The sequence below is a fragment of the Halyomorpha halys genome, unplaced genomic scaffold, assembly GCF_000696795.3.
Source record: "Halyomorpha halys isolate HHAL.00 unplaced genomic scaffold, Hhal_1.1 Scaffold712.1, whole genome shotgun sequence".
NCBI lineage: Eukaryota > Metazoa > Arthropoda > Insecta > Hemiptera > Pentatomidae > Halyomorpha > Halyomorpha halys.
Genome location: NW_027111091.1, coordinates 272,806 through 294,255, shown reverse-complemented (window position 1 = coordinate 294,255; position 21,450 = coordinate 272,806). Strand labels below are relative to the sequence as shown.

Sequence of the window (21,450 nt, the reverse complement as noted above, 5' to 3'; positions counted from 1 at the left end):
CTACAGAGCGGAAACGCCAAGATTCATTTCACGGGGCCGCCGCGAAATAAATATTGACTGACCAAAGTTAACCCACATCGTTCTCAACCGGAGGCCCTCCAGAGCCCAAACGTGCTCAGGTATAATAACATCCTCTTTAATATTAATGTATAACTAGTTGGTATTTATAATATTACTTAGTTAAAATTGAAATAAGTTAATCTTAATCTAATAAGACTAATAATGAATACTGAAGAAATATTTTCCAATAAATCAAAAAACTGCTACCATTAAAATTACCACATATGCGATGTCAAAGGTATTTATAATATTCTCCTAGCTAATAATATACTGTAAACTTTCTAACTACTTTTTTTCACGTATCAGCCACTAAGAACCACGTCGATATTAATGGTTAGGCTTCTTTGGGAGTCTTGATTTTCCTTCTTCCCATCGCAGTTTCATGATCCTTCACTGCCTTTCTTTTCTTTCTTCGGACCACTTCGTACCCCTCTTTTTCCCTCTTCCAATATTGGTGAGATTTTTCAATGTTTTCCTTTACGTCTCTCTAGACAGTCGGTATCTGAAATTTTAAGTCTCTTTAGTTCCTCTCTCATTTGCCTTGTGTATCCTCCCATGTTTTCATGTAGCTAAAATTTTTTTTAAAGATCTTATTCAATCTTTCCTCCTTCATCCTCTTCATATGCCCATAGAACATCAGCCTTCTGATTCTCATCTCGGTTTCCAGGTCTTGGAGTTTTCTGTAGATCTCTTCGTTAGATCATAGCCTGTAACCTTCTTGTGTTTTCCTGGCCCGATAGATTATTCTTAAGATCCCCCTCTCTATCAATCTTAAGCAGCTTTTCGAAGTTGGGTAAGCATGTGGTCTCCACCCCGTATAAAATCACAGGCCTTATCACAACGTTGTAATGCCTTAACTTTGCATTGGAGGAGTGGTTCTGTTGTTTGTAGATTTTGCCTGTTTGAAAGCTTTCTAATTTTGTGATTTTCCCTCGGATGCTCGTTTTCTCAGAACCGTTGTGACAAATTATTTCCCCCATGTACTTAAATTTTCTGGTCACTTTTATTATTCCATATTTAGTGTTTACTATTTTTTTCTTGAAATTTACTTCAGTAGGTATGAACTCTAACTACTTTATTTATTAATATTTATTCATCACGTAAAGAAGTAGGTTATGCATTTATTAAAGATAAATAAAAACATATCGATAAATAAATAAAATTCTGGTTTGAGGCAGGTTTCTTTAGTAGTATAACAAAAGCATCCATACGGTATAGTGTGCTAAACTACTATACAATTATTTGTTTACAATTTCTGTTGTAATAATTGTAACTGTGAGCATAATAGGTATTTTAGCACTTAATGAGGAAGATTAATTTATTAGTACATACTGTTTTAAAATTTAAAAAGTTTTATAGGTGACTGACTAATGATAAATAATTGACAAAGGCAAAGTGGCCTGCAATTATGTTGTTTACCAATGTTTGGCTGTGATAGTGTAATAAGATAGAAAATGTAATTTATTCAAAATGTTTTTAAAATTAATTTATAATGAATGGAATATATTTAAAAATTTGTGATTTAATTCTTTAATGGTTGAAACGTAGGAGTGAAAAGATAATAAAAAAAGTATTGAGACCATATGGAGGTTCTGTTATAACTACTAAAAGCATATTTTAACACGCATAAAGTTGAAGTGACTCAATTAAATGTGAAAAGCTATTTCCTACTTTGTCCTTGATACGGCGGATTCTTCTTTTAACACAATCTTTAAAAGTAACGTCTGCTAATGGGATATCATTGAAAGTATTAGAGTAGAAATTTTTTTATAATGTCGCTAAATATAAACAAGAAATATGTAAGAATACGAATAACGTCAGAATGCTTAAGACAAGGAAAAACACGAGGTTTCGCTGATTGCATCTTCACGTATTTATTTTATTACTGTACCTCCAACTTTCTAAAAAACAAAACTTATGCTTAGTTGAAATAGATAGAATAATAAGTACTTTCTATAAAATAAATAATTTTATATACGTTATAATAAATTAATAACACTTATATTTTAAAAATTTTCTTTAGCAAAAGTATGGCATAAATGAAAATATATAACAGTTTACTAAAATTTACATTATGCTCTTAGTCATTTATTTAATGACCAATTGTTAAAGAATCAATATTTAAAATACTAATAATTTAAGTACACAAAAAGGCCACTGTAGTCTCAAGTCCATTTATTTATCCATCTAGCCAAATTTTCGCTCATCAGAGCATTATTCTACAATAAAAAATACTTGTTGCTCAACTAGATACACCTCGTCATGGCAACGAAACTAGAACCTTCTATATCTATATATAATCTTTGTCCACAACAAACCTTTGTAATTAATAAGACTGATAAGTAGCGCTCCCCCTACATCAGTAACAAGAACTTACACAAAGACTTACGAACTCCCTACGTACAAATAACCATTAAATCACTATATAAACGATTTCACAACATACTTCTAATACATACTAACCCTCTAATTCAAGGACTATCAACAGGATACTTACCTGATACGAGACAACGTTTACGAAGGAGCTGGAATAATTAAAATCTGTACAGCTACAACCCATGAAGGGTCCAGTACTCTGTAAGGAAGTACTGTTACTAGACTAACAGTGGGGCAAGGAGGTGATTTGGTCAGAATAACGCTCGACCGCCCAGAACTGGAAGGAGCTAGAATAAGGATCTCTTAAAATGATTTTAAAATTTCAATTTTAGTGGTACACCGTCTATACAGCTGACATCCCAACCAATCCTAACACTACCCTCACCACGTATGCCGATGACACATGTGTGCTCGCAGTTAATAATGACCCATTAATTATATCCCAAACTCTCGAATGTCATGAATGTCGAATGTCGAGGGCCCTCGAAGAATAATGTCGTAATTGGAGAATCAAGATAAATTCCAACAAATCCCATCAAATCACCTTTACCCTTCGTCGTAAACCTATCGACTGCCCTACTGTTCCATTTAATGATGTTACTCTTACCCCTGTCGAACAGATCCGCTACCTTGGACTACATTTGGACAAACGATTAACCTGGAATCCTCACACGAGACTGAAAAGACAAGACACTGCCCGTCGATTTCGACTTTTACAGCACTTACTAGACAAACGGTCTAAACTTCCAACACATTACAAAAGACTGATCTATATGACTGTAATAAGGCCAATCTGGACACATGGAGTTGAGTTTTGGGGCTCCACTAAACCTTCGAATTCCTCTCGTATTCAATCCTTACAATCCAAAATCCTCAATGCTCCTTACTTTTTCACAAATAAAATCATACACAAAGACCTTAATGTTCCCTATGTAACCGATCTAGCCCGAATAAGATATCACTCCTTCCATTATAAACTCCCTAACCACTCAAACCCCCTAGTTTCTAACCTTGCATACTCTTCCATTCCTGACAATCCTCCGAGGCGCCGGAAAAGAAGATGGCCACGAGACCAGCTAATGTAAAATGTCATTAGAGTGTTACCAATGAGTAGTTGCTCTACATGCCTGTAACACTCCATTTTAACTAAGATCATATTTACTAAATGTATTATGTAATATAGAGGTATCATTGGATGAGCTTAACCATCATGATTTCAAGACATTGTTTTTTCTAAACATCAAACAAATATTATTTACAGTTGTGAATAAAACATATAAAGTCAAAAGTCAATTTTTTTTATCTAACCTGTTCACATACAAACATACACTGTTTTGTCAGACTTGATTATTTGAACTCAACTCAGAGAACCTTCAAACCTGTGAAAACTCTGATTAGAATTTCTTTAAGATCGTAATATGTTCCCTTCCTAAATATTTCATGTATCGGTAAGCTAAAGTAAAAACACGTTGAGATAGTTTCATGTTTAACAAAGCTAAATGAACTAGTGCAGAAGTAGACTTGCATTAGCGACCGATGACAACGCAGATTAGATTTAAAACGGGATTTCCCCACTGATGATGCTGTAAGATGTGGTGCCTTTGGAATAGCTTTTTAATAGCAACTGCATTGCCAGTTAGAATGGAGAATACATGATATCATATAATAAATCGATGTTAAGAAATGAGGCATTCGATCGTAAAACATGGATCTTGACATTAATTCTGAAATGAATTTTTCGGTATTATCGAAATCTTTAAAGCTAATTTAATAGATTTTAAGTCAATTTGTATTTTTTTTTTAAATTGACAATATTATTAAATAATTTGTTTACTAGTGTTTAAGGAAAACACTGTAATTACCAAACATTTTAAAATGTAAAAGTTTTAATTTTTTCATTTACGATGTTTTACGACAGAGTGCCTCAATTAGAATAAATTTGTATATAATTTGAAATGACGTGGACGGTGAGTTACTGAATTAAATTACGTCTTTTTGAAGGCAAATAAATGTCGAGCCACTGGCTTATTTATTTTATTTACATGAATGGTTTACATTCCTCCTCCTTGTGCCTCTGTCCTATCCTCATCATTTATGTATGTGCAAGCAAGGGGGAATGTGTATACAGGTATGCATACATACTGTTGTATGGATAGGGTGATACATAAAAAAAGGTCCATTCTGATGTAGAAAGATGACAAAAGATTTTTCATTATATAAATATATCAGATATTTTCTTTACTTATTCTCACATATGTAAGCATATTTTATTTCTATTCAAATAAATGTTCAGAAATAATTTTTATGAATTATTGACCATACCATAAATAATCAGGACTCAATTGTTATAATTTTTTAATTCAAAATGATAAAGTTTTAACTCAAACATGGGAGCCATTTTAGGGCTAAAATTAAATTTGAGATTTAAGAGACAAGATCAAAAGAAATTGAAGAAGGCAAATGAAAAATAAACAAAATAAGAAGAGAACAATTGAGGTTCCATTCAAAATCCAGCCAAGCCCAATTTCAAATTTTTAATATATATTTATTTTTTTTTAAGTTATAGTTTGAGATATAGATTTATTATAGTTATAGATTAGTTATAGTTTTAGATAATTACAATATGAAAGAATATTTTTAAAAAATCAAATCATATGCTATGTAACTATTTAAGTAAAAAAAAAAAAGAACAAAAATTATTTACCTCTACACTTATACTCTAGTACATCTAGAGTACTGTAACTGTTAATCAAATAAACAAAAGAAGAAGAAAATTGAACATGGAATGGATTGGTTTTGGGATACAATAAGTGTTACAGATATAAACAATAAAAATACAAGATGTGCCAAGGCATATCTATGACTTTGAGTAACAACAGATGATGTCCAAATTCCAAATTCAGAAAAGTGAATTTAAAAACTGAAATTAAAGGTTGTGATAAAAAAAGTAATTCTTAATAATTTCCTAAACATGTTTTTGATTTTCAAAGTAAAAGTTTAATCTTTGACAGGCAACATAAAAAATTATAAAAATCTCTAAAGATGAACAGTTTTGACTTTTTTTATCCAAGCCATGATCCATATCCAAGATATGGAAAAATGAATCGTTGAAAAAATTTAAAAAAAAAAAAAAAAACAGCTGGGTTTGGAATTATACATCTCATTTGTAGACTTCTTATTTATTCAATTCTTTTTTTTTGTCATTTACTTTTTTAATTTGTATCTTAGAGTTAATTATCCGATAATTGCGGAGCCAAATGAGGGAGGGCATTGTGTTTGGAGGTGTGACATAACCTGCTCATTTGTAGGTATATAATGATTTTTGTTTTTGATAGCCAATTTTCATGTTTGATAGCACAAATTATTGAATGAGATCTCGTGAATATTTCTAAATAATTTGAGCTCCTAACATCAAAAAATTATTGGATTAATGAGATACCAATCCTAGAGCTTTGTAACCATTACATTTTGAATGAATTAACAATTTCAATCTCTCAAGTTATTCTTAATATCCCATGAGTGTTTTGAAATAATATGAGCTAAAAATACTGACAGTTAACCTTCTTTAATGACAGATTTTTTTAAGCAATACCAATGGTCCTAATGATAATCAACTGCATTGTGTTGTTACTTATGTTGACACTATGTAGAGTGGCTCATAGAAAATTGGTTTCAACAACATATGATGATTCATAAGAACTAATTATGGATTATTTTGCAGAATTAAGGTTTGTTCCATGGCTTTTATCGTCAATCTCAACCATGGCTTTGATATTAATTGGGCCAAAAAATGTCAGAGGGACTTCCTTACTATTAGAAAGCTAAGGCTACGAAATTGAATATATAAGTAGAGATAAAGCAACAAGTTTGTGATGTCTAACATTACGGTGTTTAATATTAAAGCTAAGTAACATTAAATATACTATTACTATTAATTTTATGGACCTATTTTCCATTGCAAAGGGTTAATAATAATATCATTAGCACGAAGAATTTGTACATATTTGTGAAACACTAGCAATTCAACCATTTAAACTGTTTTACTTCTACATTTAAATTTATAAGTAAACCATAATGTTATATCACCTGCAAGACTGTATAAAGAGGCTTAGAAATGTTATGATTATACTGTTTAGAAGAATAAAGTGTTTTACTTAAAGTCATTTTTGAGATTGTCACATAAATGTAATCAGAAAAATGAATTCTTAAGTTTAGTTTGTTTTAAAACAGTAAATACAATAATTTTCATCATTTTAATAAAAACTAGAGACTATTTTGGGTAGTAAGAAACTGTGTTCTTTCTTAGGAGGGTGCTATAATATTAAAAATATTATAAAACATGTATGAGGAGAAGATGGTTGAGGGTGCGGTCAAAATGAAACACAAATAAGTTAATGTAACTTATTTAATTGTGCCAATGTTTCGGCTAGAGTTTCTAGCCTTCATCAGGGCTGTTAGCTTGAAAAGTACTTGGCGTTTGGTTATCAATACATATGGAGAAATGAAACAGATATGATTTTATATACAGAAAAAGTAGAAGCTTGAAGCAGATAAAACTTACGTTTGCATATGGTTGTGCCGAGAAGTGCGGAGGCCTGGGCGGACGCTGGGCCGCTTGTGGCCGGTAATATGTAGTACCGGCTGACTGGTGCATCGTAAGCATTCAGCAATCCTGCAAGAAAATATTGTGTCAAAGGGAGGACAGGCAACATGCAAGCAGACCAGCAACCTGAATGGGAGCTTGATAATAAGAGGGAAAATGATCTTATTTACAATGATCATGTAATACCATTATGTACAGAAAATTAACTATTAAATTAATACCAATAGATAGTCTGAGTTTATTTAACTTTTTTTTTATTTAAGAACAATTCCTTTAATCAAATTTTAAAAGAAAGAAAATTATCCAAGAAATGTTCATCTCATTAAATATATCAGACAATAATATTAATTTAATACCAAATAGTTCTTAATAAAGAAGTAAAATAAAACCCTGCTCAAAGTAAAGTGGTTATTATTAACTAAAAATATTAAGTATAGCGATATTCCAAAAAATAATCGACAAAACTTCAAAAATTTAAACTCTGAATTAATATTAAAACTGCAACTATTAGATAAAAGAATAGTGTAAACAATATGTATAATAGAATGAACTGCACAAATGAATCATTCAAAGCTATAATAAATTTATAGTCTTATAATCTTCCAGGATATAATAAATTTAATATTCCTCTCTAAAGTGAACATCAAATCCATAAGAATTCATAAGGTGAAAAAAAAAAAAATAGAAAAAGCTAAAAAGATAATACATGCATTTTCAGTGATTATAAATTTTAGCATTCACAAATTAAAAAAACATATAAAGTAACAGCCACCATTGCTATCTAATATACAATAAAACCTTCACTAACACATACCTGGTACTGGCCAATAACTTAAACTACAATGATACAATGACAAAATTATATTAAAATTTTCCTACCATTAAAAATCACTATCAATCTTGGAAAATTTCACATTACTATTAATATTTTATTTGACACACAATATTAAATATTGGTACAAAATGTTGGATAGCAAGGCATAAATAAATCTTTGTTTTAGGAAAAGAAAAGTTATTAGAGCTGTTTGAGGAAGACACCTCTCTAACATTTTGAATAAGATCTTAAGGCGCTGTCATCTAGTGGCAAGCAAATGAAACACTAGGCTCTCAGTACCAGTGAATCAGAAGAAGTAAAAACAGAAAAGTGAACACAGTCGCCATCAGAGCCACATCATTTTCTGGCTCAGATCAACCACTCAGGATGAGTGAGTAGTTTCTTCACCACATTCAGGCGAAAGGACATTGACAGGATGAAGGGGAGAAGAGAACCAGAATATGCATCATAAAAACATCAATAGTACATCAACAATTACCACTGAGTAAACTGCAATATCTTCTACTATTTTATGTAATACCATTTAAATCAATAATCAAAATTATATACTAACAACTAACCCCTGTTGTGCAACCCATTGGCTTAGTCAAATAAATTGTTATAATTCATTTCAAGAACAGAGGCTTCTCTCCCTATTTCACCATGCTTCATTGTTTTAAATCCATTATATACAGTCCAGTCCAGAACCAGTCTACAATAAATATCAATCACTGCATATTTTGGTTAACCCTAGACTGAAGTGATTGAAACAAGAGCTAACGTTATTACTGGTGTTTTTTCTGAAAATAAATCTTTAGTTAGTCCAGCGATATTGGTTATCCCTGCCAAATAGAAGTTATACACAAATAACAACACTACTAGGACTTTTCTCACATAATTAAACTCATAAAACAAGAACCCATTAATAATTCATAGTATTTGAGCATTAATCCTCCATAAATCTAATCAGAGCAAAAAATATATAACAAAAAGAGATTGTGATGATGAATCTTGAGATGTTAAACATTCACATGGAAGATTAGAGCCCCCATCTTCAGGATGATACATCTAAAACATAGTCCTAATCCATATCAAATACATTTAGTTAAAAAATTCATAATTTAACTAAATTATGACAAAGTATTTTATATGAATTAGGACGATGAAACTACTTTTAACATGTGTCATCCCGGAAATGGGGAGAGCCCCTAAACGTAGATGAAAGAAAAACATGTTTCATGAGAAATTATAGGACCGATATCATAATAAAGAACTTATATGGAAAATAATGAATAACCTTCCAATTGGAAAAGATTGTATGAGAATATATGATCTAATCTTCAATTATCGAGGATCTCCACTATACCTACCATGTTTATAGAAATGATTGATATTTAAAACTTATTTTGTACTAACCCAAAAAATTTAATTAGGGATCTTCTCAAACTAGGTAAAACAAACAGTGATTAATTTTATTGTTTTTCATCCCAAAACTGAAGTTTAAAAACAACATTAATCTCAGCACTAACATATTATTTCATACAGTCTTTATTAAGTGATATGATGTAACTATGATGTTTTATGAATTCTTTTATTTGAAAAAACTTCGACTGGTTAGTTATGAACATTAAGTTAAGACACTTCGGGCTTTTGTTTATTCATATACAAATAACATAATTTTCACAAATCAAATTACCAAGCTCATTGTTTGGTAAATTCAATAAAATAACGAAATAATTAAATCATAATTTAAAAAAATATATAGGTGTCCACAACATAGACAGATACCAATACCTGAAATTCAGTATATTTCTGCTAGGAAGACTATTGATCCACCAAGCCTCATATTAAAGGGAACTTGACTGACTAATGAATATACATATATATTTTATTTTATTTTTCTTTGAGCAAGACTTTGATTACAGTCATATACAACACCAATAATGGAATATCAAGCAAGATTCATATATTAAAGGTGCCCTGAAATAAATATTAGGAAAACATTCTGAACCAGGTAATCTGGCAACGTGGACCCAACATGCACAGCCATCAAATTATCGAAAAATATTTAATCACCACAAAGTGAATCAATAAATACAGAAGGTTCCATAATTCAAGTAATACCTTTTATTTTTGTTTATCCTCTACCCCACCATTTTTTACCGAATCAAATAGTTATCACATAGGTTACTAACATATTCTAACCATTACAGTATATTAACATCAAAATATCTACTCCCACCAGTGCTGACACTAAAAATTTGGTGTCCCTGAAAAATATGTCATTCTCCTATTCCCTTAAAAAAAAAACAAAAAAACCTTAAACTGTTGTATAAAATTTAATATTGAAATTGAATTATATCCAAATAATGAAAAAGATGGTCAGGGTTGCGGCCAAAAGAGAAACAAAAATAATTAACAACTGTTTATTTCCCGACATTTCACCCCACTTTATAGAGTTTCATCAAGGCTGTTTCAGTTAAGGTCAATTTGAAACTACTATTTATACATAACTATTTATATATACACAATATGAATTATATTCAGTATGTCTCTTATTTTGTTTGCTTAATTAATAAACTGAAATTAATTCTTCTTATATGTATTGTAATTTTTCACGATTCCCAACAAGTTGTGAATACCTGTGGGCACAGTTGCAGGTTGCTGAAAGGCCGGGACTGATGCCATTATTTATATATTTTATTCTAGCTGCCTCAACTAATGTCTTCAAATACAATGATAGAAAAAATAACTTAGTGGATAGATAAATCAAGTACAAGCCACATTCATATCTCTACAGTATGACTACAAAAATTAATGTATAAGTAAAATAATGAATCAGTCCAATCTATTTCTTAAAGCAGACATGGAAGGGAAACACGATAAATGTTTATACACTTAATCAAAAACAATGTAGCAATGAATAAAATTATTAAATGGAGACAATACAAATAAAATTAACATGAAATATTTCATTAATTAGTAACTTTTTTAAAAACGGATTTTTTATCCATACAATATAATCTCATATTCATATATTCCATCCCATTCACAATCCAAACATAGGCATACCACTGTCACAAACACCCACTGGAGCTTGCACCTAAGACATGTTCTGAGTGACTACAACACTTACATCATATATCAAGATTATATATGCCAAGAATCAAGGTCCATTGGTAAACTTAATATATAAACTTCCAGTAAGCACTGTAGCTCCAAACTAATTGACTTCCTACCCTGGTTTTTAACTTACTTTACTTTTTCATTAAGATGATCCAAAACCATAATTTAGTTTGGGCTAAATTTAAATGAACTTTCATTAAAGAGATGCATAGATAAGGGTGTTATGTTATGAACATGACATTCTTAAAAAATTTCAATTAATTGCCTTTTAGGTTTGAAAACTTAATTTTTAACTTCTGATCATTACTACTATTTAAGCGTAAGAAACATCTAACAAGGTGCTATGTAGAAAGGATTGTTCAAAATATTCTTCAAAGCAAAATTCTCTATTCTTCCTAAAATTTCACAAATCACCTCTATCCATGTCTTTAATTATTTTCTAGTGCACATGGTTCTGTTCATATATTCTTAGGGAAAAAAAAAAATGTATGCCCATAAAGCAATGGAACCCATACAAAGCTTGACTAGATTACAATATTTTAGTATGATTTCACTAACACCGAAGTATTATAGAAAGCAAATGTTCAAAAGAGTAATCTTGTAATGTAGAGTAATCTTGATCAAAATTCAAGTCGGATATATAACTAAGTCCAAAAAGATATGACAGACTAATAAAGAATGAACTAAGAAACCAGACTGAAAAATATATAAAAGGACAAACTATAATTATTGAAAGCCTGACTGGGCAGAGGATGGGAGGATGTGAATGGTTCATAATGTGAGATGTTTGCATATCTAAGAAAATCCGTTGTTTCTGGGTTAAGCAGAAGAAGAAAAAGTCTCCATCAACTATTTACACTACCCACAGACTTCACAACATCACATACCATGAGACTTTCATACATCAAACCACAGACACACCATTACTACTACAACAAACATTTTCCTTCCCATTAACATGAGTTTGAAATATGAGAAGAGACCAAATACATCTTACCGAGAAGCAAAACATTCATTTACAACTCGATCGATTCCAGGGCTACCCAATCTCTAAATGCCTATAAAGTGTTTAATATTCCTAACAACTTATTTAACTATATAGATAAAGAGAATTTAATACATATTAAATCAAAACATATTTATAGAAGAATAAATGATTAAAAAAGATCACCTTTCATTGCTGTAGCACAACAAAAAATAATAAATTTTGTTGAATTAAATAAAGATAAGATACTGGTTAAGATACATATTTGGCTAAAATATTTCCAAGAAAGGAATAACAGACCTCATATGTGTTTATACGAGTACTTCACCTAACCATCAATTCGTTAAAATACAAAGTAAGTCTAGAAAATGGAATGGATATATGGCACTAAAAATTGAAATTTCATATTGTATATTAAATTTTATCAGTAGACTGATATATTACATTAAATCAATAGAATCCTAACAAATATAAAGTCTAAACGCCTTTTAAAGTCATCCAAAGAGAAAAAAATTCATTTCAACACAGGTTCCATATTATAATTTATATTTAGTTACAGCTAGATTATGTTGTTCTAGTCAATAATTAATTTAGTTTTAATGCTATAAAATCAACATAATTTTAGTTACTCTCCTGAAAGGTTATACAATTAAATTAACTTAAAAAGCTAGATTTTTCATAAAGGTGATATGACTAATTAAATAATAAATAATTATTCTCAACCATTTGTTTTCAAACTTTTTTAGCTTAGGAGGCTATACACCACCATTACGTCCTAAGGGTCAAAATATAGAGCTAGCTCACCAGACCAACATAACCAACTCATTAATTATAGTAAACGTTTCATTGTTTGTTTCGTTACTTTGTTTCTTAATAATTATTTTTTAATTTAGTTATTATCTTATATGATTTACTTGTAAAAGAGCCATATTTTGTTCTAAATAATAACATAGAAATATTTTTTCTATAAAACATTAATCCTCATTTTTGATATTTTGTTTAAAATATTTTCTAGGTTCTTAGGATTTTTCTGATCTTATACTAGATGATTCTATATTTAACTCCTAAAATAGCAAAGGAATTTAACAAATAATCCTCGAGAAATGTATGTCAAATATAATATGAATATGATATGATATAAATTTTAAAAAAAAAGATGAATGAACTTCGATAAATCTAACTATTCAAAATTCAATCTCATAATAGATTGTTCAACTGACATTTCTACAACTTGAATATTAAAAGAAAACTAATATATAATAGATAAAGCTTGTATTTAGTCTAAATATCGATTAACTTACCTTTTAGTAGAAATGGTTATGTATAGACTATAATGGGTAAGAGACCCAAATGCATCATACGGACATAAACTGGAACAAAAAAAAAATAATACATTATTAAAAACAAATTTAAAAATCCATTACAACATATATAAATACAAATAAATATATTCCTTGATTTTAATAAAAAAAATTTTTATCGACTCAATAATTTTGGTTCATGATAAATGAACTCTTTAAGAGAATGTAGTCTGCAGTCATAGTATCTGAGTGTTTGATAAAAGTTCCAGTAATCTACCTAAGATATGAATGAAGAACTGAGCATGCCTAACATATAATCCTTTTTGAATTAATTTGAATTGAAAAAATTAAGTATACATTTTAGTCATTAAAAATTATGCAGACAAATCTGACAAGCAGAGCTAATATCATGCAATTGTGACAGTCCTGGCTCAACACACCTCTCCACTAAAATAATCTAAAAGGTAGGGTGAAAGAAGAAAAAAATTATTATCACAAATATAGATAATACTTATAAGTTTCTAATAAAAAAAAAAATAGAGAGAAACATTGTCAATCAATTTAATGGAATAAAGAAAAGTTGATTAACATTTTTATTTAAAATGTAAAAACTTTAAACTCCTTAATATTTTATTCTTCATCGTTTGTCTGAAGGGAAACATATTCACACGCACTTATATTTAATCTAATCAAATATAAAAAATGTTTTTTTAGGAATGAGGCTAACAAATTATAAGTTATACAAATTTATTAGTCCAATCTCAGATTTACAAGGTACAAAGAAAAATAAATATGTATGAACAATAAATATGAGTGGAGCAGTAAGGCCGCCTATTAGTTTCAGTCTTATCAATCTTGTGTACCAATCCAAACAAATCCTTTCAGTTGTACCAAACAGTGAAAAGCACAAACTCGAGACTAAATCACTGTTCCACATGAACTGACCCATCTTTTTTTTTACTGAAATATAGAGGTGAAGTAGTCCAATAACCTAAGTACTGGTTTCTTATGTTAAATGAACCAAATTTAAATTTTATCTTAGGATACAAAATTCTCTCTTGACAAAAACCTAGGAGTATTTCTGAAAAACAAAATTCTAATCCTTGAAAACTTACATACATCCTTTTTGCAAAATTAAGTTTGCATCCTTAAAATCATATAAAATTCAGAGATATAATACACACACACATGCTGATATTATAAATTTTCAAGCCATGATTTTTACGGAATCAATAACATAATTTTTTTTTCAATATTAAAAAACAAACAGAATATCAGTATAACATACCAAATTTTTAAAAAATCAGTTAAAATTTAGGTAACAATATGATAAAAGCATTTAATAGCTTTAAAAATTTAATAATATCAACGAAAAAAAAAAGGAAGAGATTTTTCATCATTTCTAAATGTTCATCCTTACTTTGGGAGGGAAGATCTCAGCAAAGTAAACTGCAGAACTATATATAAAAACTAATGAACTAACTAGCTATAACTATAAGCCAATAAATATTTAGATGATATAATATAAATATCAATGAATAGCACTAAGATTAAATAAAGAAAAAATTCTAAGAGAACCTACTTCCTGTTGGCCATTTTCACTGCTATACAATATGAACCCAATAGTGCCAATATAGAAACACAAAAATAATATTAAATCATATTCATATTATAAAAAATATTTTATATATATAAAATCAAGCAAAAAGTTAATTAATTAATTCTAAACCTAAAATAATAAAATGCACTAACATAACTGAAAAATAAATTTACTAATAAAGAAATTTTTTAAACATAACTTAATCTTGAGGTAACAATGATTGACAAGTTACCTGTTATTCACAAAAATTATAATAATAATAATAATTTATTTTAAATTACTTGATGACAGAATAGGATATAAAATATACATATAAAAAGATGAATTCTAACTCATATTCCTGAAAACATTGAGAAAAATAAATGACAAATCAAGAGGTCTTTTAAACAATACTTAAAATTGATCGTTACGTAAAAATGTTTGGGAAGTTAAGTTGTTCACAAATATTTCTAAGATTAAATCAAATAGAAACATAAAAACTTCTGTAAAGAACATCCTTTCAACACAACAAACTAGTTCCATTAAAGGTATTTGTTTAAATGAATGGTTTCAGACCCTTTAAAACAGTATAATTATATTTTTTGTGAATGTTATCCTTCATAATAATAATTTATTTAAAATTACTTGATGACAGGATCAGGTAAAATATAAATAACCGAGTTCCAATTCATATTCCTAATTATAATTTGTACTTGAAAATTCTAAGAATGAGTAACATCATAAGTCATCGTAATTATTTCTAGTTATAAAATTAATAGAATAAAATCAACTGAAGAATAAATAAAGCCATCTCCCTTAATGAAGATCATTTTTCTTTTTTACTATTTTAAAGAACAACTCCTCTTTTGACAAAAATTAAATGTTTACACTCAAATGTTAACTGTATAATTTATTTTAATACAGCACTTAACTTAGATTCAATACTTGCACATTGGTTAATCTCATATAATAAAAGGATAACATAACATGGAGATAAAAAACTAAAACTGCAATTACTTCCTAGGTCAAAAAGTTTGGAATGGTTTTAAATCATTCCAAAAAAGACAACTAATGGGGAAGAGAAATACTGAAAAACCATTAGGAACTAATATACTAACACAATCACTATATACAAATAAAAATCATAAACATGAACAAAAGCCATTTTGTATCTTTATTTACTTTGAAGCATTATCAAGGTATTCTTGGTCTAACAACCCAGTAATTTTTAAGCCTAAGCTGGTCGATATACTAGTAGTTTACTCAACTTTAATAATTTAAACATTAAATTCACTTAAAAATTGTTAATCACTTATGAAACATATTCCCACTGCTATGAAACAACTGGTGTTACCAAACTTTATAAGTATGTTATGGGGTAACCTTTCATTTTGAGTTAAATGAAGATTTATCATCTAGGTTAAATCATCAAAATTGCATCAGTGGTACATTTTAAGCAAAATAAGAAGGCTAATTTCAAGAATTACTTGTTGTCGGTTTGTTTTTAATTCAAACAAGTGTTAATGTTAATTGTAAAGAACAGCATTGGTGTTAGAACAAAGTCTAACATAGGTATAGTGAATGACAAGCTATTACATTTGAAAAAGCAATACTTAATAGGCTTTAAAGATAACCATAAACTGAGTTGAACAGAGCAATATAACAATGAAGCTGCTTTAACTTTAAAACAACTTAAAATCCGAAATTTAGATTGAATTAACATAATTTTGATAAAACTAACACAAGTTATAATTTTAAACTTAATGTCGAGAATATGACAGCGAAACCGGTTAATATAGTGTCGATGTTTATCTATGAAGATGCACCACAATGAAACACAGATTGTAGAAAGAGGTATTTAAGTTATGAATAATGTAAACACAAGTTGTGAACGAGATTTCTAGAGAACAAAGTTAAGTTACAATGAAAATCATCAATTTACTCACCTAAAGATATTCCTTAGTAGGAATACAACTAAAACAGTTATCAATACCGGAATTTTACGATTAGATAATTAAAATGAAATTATTTCAAAAGGCACGAACGTCAGTCTCTCTATCGAATGGTAATTGAATCAATAATGCTGTTAATCAGTAACTTAAAAAGATTAGAGCTAGATGGACACATAAACACCCCTAACACAAGTTGACACTTCGCCCCGACAAGGCGATACGGCCCATCCCTGAACAAATTCAGTCATTACAGTTTGGTAGCTCGGTAATATTTTATTTATTAAACTTATTAACCGATGAAAGAATTTTTCTGGTCTTTGAGATAATCTTATATAACATAAAATATTTATTATTTCTATCAGATTCATTCATTCACCATGACTAAATCAGTGATAAGGGTATAATTTATCTTGAGGGATGTGCGCCCCCCTTCCACAACAAAATTTAAAGTAAAAGTAAATCGCTATTTGATTACATCATAATAATTAATGTTCAGTACCTCTAATTACAATAAAATTTATATACTAATGCATTCTATAAATACGTCACGGTATATCAAAAATTTAAATGGCAGGATTCATGTTTTTTTCTCTAACCAGTAATAACTTGAAATAATGAACTTTTTAAATCAATTTTTAAACGACACTATAACATTTGTAAATTGTTATTGACGGTTGCATGATTTCAATAACAAAATTCGACAAATTTTTATGAATTCATTAGTTAAAACTGGACTAGATTTTATTTCAGCTTTCGAATTGGTAAGATATATATACATCGATTAACTTACTAGTGCCTAATTTAGAAATTAATTTAAGTTCATGTGAATTTTAAATAAAATATTTATTATTCAACAAGCATATTTTTGATAAATTGCAGTTCAGACTATTTAAGTGTACTGAAAATTTAAATTAGTAATTAAGCGGGAATGCTTTCCAGCTCAGTAACCAAAGTATACCAATTTTTTTTATTAATGTAAGCTGTTCCGCAATAGCATCCGTTTTCTTCACAAAGAAATGACGATTCCTACTGAAGAAGAATCTGGATATGAGGTAATAAATGCATGACTGTATCATTTAAAAATAATTATCAACTATTACAGATTGTAGTTACTTATAAAAGATCCTGAGCACATTTATTCTTGAGTTTCACATCTAATGATTAAATTAAGTAGGTTTCATCAACTTATCTAAATATTAGTTGTAAATTATACACCAACAAATATACATTATTAGCCAAGTTTAGAAATCAATCAAGTTCGAGTAGATAAATCTGATCAAGTTATTAGTAGCATTTAACTAAAATTCCTCTTATAATACCACTTTCTCACATAATTTCCAATACATAATCAATAATGTAATAATAAATATTTAATATCATAGTCTTCTTTATATTTTTTAACATTTATTTTCAGTAGCTTGCATCTTGTTTTATTTGACTCCATACAAATTTCTTATTCCATTGAATGAAAATAAAAACAAATTTTTTAGATTATTCATCTAAAAATACTCTCTGGTTTGCTGTATTATAATGGAACAACGCCCATGTATAAGTTATTTTAACATGCTTTAATATTTTCTTTATAAACAAAGAACATATTATATGTTTTAACTTTTTTATGTAAGTGAGGAGGGTAAAAAAGTTACTTGAGAGGGACCATATGCCATTACTCTGGTATATTGTCACCAAAGTTTAATTAAGTTAGTTTTATCTTTTTCGAAGAACCATCTCCTCATTCTACTGCAATCCTAAACTAAAAGTTATGGCAATCTGCTTCATTTATACACTCCCGGACAAAATGTTTTGTACTACCTGTTATGTAAATTAACTGTTTAAAGGATATTTACAACAAAAACAAGATGAAGGCAGTTTGAATAACATTAGTTTAGTTACATCATGCTCTAATTTTACAAAAAATGTTTGGGAGCTTCTGAAAAGTTCTTGAGATAATATGCCATTTGAGAAGTTACACAAACTCATTAAAAGAATGCCACAAGAGGTTCCTTCTCTTGAAAAGTAATAGAGGATTTTTTTTATTAAGAAAAGCATGATTTTATTATGTTTCTCTAAAATTATATTATTTGATGTACTCATATTGATTTAAAGTTGTATTTCAAGAATACTTTTAGTTTTCTTTTATTTGTTCTAAAATGAATCGGATGTTTTTGAAAAATTGAGGCAGTTCTTAGGCTTTTTCTTACATTCTCAACACTCTTAACTTAATGATATGTGCATTTATATTTATTTTGTATCCTATCCTTAATTTAATTTAAAAAACTCAATGGCCAAAAAACATATTTTAAAGAGGAATTTTTAGGGGGAAAAAAAATCCGAAGTATTACAAAATATATATTATAAACAATTTTGGCACTTATGTATACTATTTACAAAAATATATATATAATGTACAAAAAATAGAATTATAAATTACAAGGCTTATTCATGTACAGTCATTATATGATTTTGTACATCCTGTTGACTAGAAGCAGTACTAAAGTCACAATGAGGACACCTGTACATTTTTTGTTTTGCATGCATAGATCGAATATGAGCAGCAAGACCTTCACTGGAGATATCAACATGAGAACAAAATGGACAATGGCAAGGGTTGTGCTGCAAATGTTCTGACATTATATGTTCAGTAAGCTCAGCATAAGTGTTGGCCCTAAAATCGCACTGACAACAACAAAGTTTTTTCTTCTCTTCAGCATGTGTTATTGACACATGACTTTCCAAGTCTTCAGGTAAAGAAGCCCTGTAATTGCAATAAACACACACGTAATACTTATGTTTCACATGAACCACTTTAATGTGACGTTTTAGACCGCCAAAACTCAATGCTGTAACACCACAAAATGGACACTGCTGAGTCTTTTTCTGAGCATGTTTTGTTTGAATATGTTCTTTAATGGCTTCTTCTGATACACCAATATGCTCACAATAAGGACAGTGATGATTACTGACATTATTAGAGTGAAATTCTTGTATGTGAGCAACAAGTAACGATGTATGATCGAGTATTACATCACAATGAGGACACTGAAAAGAAGGTTCATAAACATGCTTATTTTTTATGTGTGTTTGCAAAGTGTCAAACTTGGTCGAACTATAGTCACAATATGTGCATTGGTATGGTTTCTCTTTTGTATGTGCATTTAAAACATGTTGTTTCCAAGCCCCATACTGTGAAGCTCGGTAGTCACAATATTCACAACCGTACGGCCTTTCTTTAGTATGGACTGACATTACATGGCACTTTAGGGCAGCTGAAGTTGTTCCTTTAAAAATACAATGATTACACTGATAGGGTTTTTCTTTTGTATGTTTGTACATAACATGTCGCTTCAGTGCTGCTGAACCAGTTGCCTTGTAGTCGCATTCTTTACAAGCAAAAGGTTTCTCTTTGGTATGTTGAGATCTGATGTGAGACCTTAGATTTCCCAACTGTGTACAACTGTAATCACAATGAGGACAAATAAAAGGCCTTTTACCCTCATGAATAGAAGTGATATGAGTCTTGAGGCTCCAAATTTTTTCAGTGGTGTAACCACAAATGCAGCATGTATGTTTTTTCCAAACAGGCTCTCTGCCTATATCTCTTGCCTGTCTTGTTCCATTTGCTCTGGCATGATCTTGAAGTGAACTCAAACAATCAAATTGTTTTCCACAGCTATAGCAAATTATATCTAAACTTTTAGATCTGGAAACTGAAAAAAAAAAAAAAAAAAAAGACATCTCAATAAACAATAATATAAGTATTTAAAACAATTATTATTATTTTTAAATCAGTACTGCTGCGGTTCAAGGAGATGATAATGAGGGTGTTGATACCTATATGCCTTTATTAAATGGGAACAAAACAAAAGTCATTTATAACCTTCCTTCCAATTTTGTTTTAACTTTCAATTAGGATAATAAGATCAAACTTCATTCATTTTTATGCATCATTATAGTAGAATGGGATACTTTATGACAGCCGTATTAGCTTTTGGTCTGTAAGATAACCCCAATTAATTCCAGTCTACAGTGCAATTTTTGGAATATGTCCAATTCAAAATTTTAAAAAAATTCCTTTTTTTTCAAGAGGTACTATTAAAGCAAACTACGATTAATTTAAATTGTAGTCATCTAAATTAAAATGTTTCGTCCACGATCCCAGTCCATTAGCTCTACTATTTACTATTATTTTATTATTTCATAGAAGTATTGAATGTAAGAAGTTGAACAAACTGCCATGGGTTATAGGCAGAATATTTAGAAGGGTTGTAGGCTTAATATTGAAGTTAGATGACTATAATTTAAATTTATGATAACATTTATATTGTTAAAACATGAAAGGTATGCTTTGAAAATGAGGGAAAACTGTGAAATTTCAACAGCTAATAAGTGAAAAAACAATATAACATATAAAAAGGAATTGAACCTTAATCTTAAAACCTTAATTAAAATCATTTCTCACCTCATATTCTACAGTAAGTTTAAAATATGTCTTATTATGAGATTATCAGAATTTAAATTTGATATACATTATGGAACAACTTAAATGTATTCTTATTTAATGAAAAGGTATAATATAAATTCCCTACTGGAAGATTATTGATTGACCGTTTGTATAGATGAATGGAATATGGTCCGGGTGCGGTAAAAAAAAAAC

At 29.2% G+C, this 21,450-nt stretch overlaps 3 protein-coding genes across 11 annotated transcripts in view; 1 reads left to right on the top strand and 2 right to left on the bottom strand.

The window, feature by feature from the left end:
- Window positions 1-17,024, bottom strand: part of shep (alan shepard) — a 535,390-nt gene extending 518,366 nt beyond the window's left edge. For 4 of the 8 annotated variants that reach the window (XM_067049174.1, XM_067049171.1, XM_067049172.1 and 1 more), the window contains exons 1-3: window positions 16,791-17,023; window positions 13,266-13,334; window positions 6,998-7,108 (exon numbers count right to left, since the gene is read on the bottom strand). Coding sequence is in view for 5 of the 8 variants with exons in the window: in XM_067049171.1 (XP_066905272.1) it covers window positions 6,998-7,099 (102 nt within the window). In the remaining 3 variants the exon portion in view is untranslated. Of the gene's footprint in view, window positions 1-6,997; window positions 7,109-13,265; window positions 13,335-16,790 lie in introns of all 8 variants that reach the window. The other 4 variants (XM_067049178.1, XM_067049177.1, XM_067049170.1 and 1 more) reach the window with 3 other exon arrangements.
- Window positions 17,025-17,828: 804 nt separating this feature from the next.
- The window catches only part of LOC106685585 (angiotensin-converting enzyme), a 111,627-nt gene continuing 108,005 nt past the window's right edge, over window positions 17,829-21,450 (top strand). The window contains exon 1 of the mRNA XM_067049169.1: window positions 17,829-17,848. Within this exon, the coding sequence (XP_066905270.1) occupies window positions 17,844-17,848 (5 nt within the window). The 5' untranslated portion in view covers window positions 17,829-17,843. The remainder of the gene's footprint in view (window positions 17,849-21,450) is intronic.
- LOC106685589 (zinc finger X-chromosomal protein) overlaps window positions 19,141-21,450 on the bottom strand; it is an 8,144-nt gene continuing 5,834 nt past the window's right edge. For both annotated transcript variants that reach the window (XM_014428356.3, XM_014428357.3), the window contains exon 7: window positions 19,141-20,503. In XM_014428356.3, coding sequence (XP_014283842.1) covers window positions 19,233-20,503 — 1,271 coding nt within the window. In that variant the 3' untranslated portion in view covers window positions 19,141-19,232. The remainder of the gene's footprint in view (window positions 20,504-21,450) is intronic.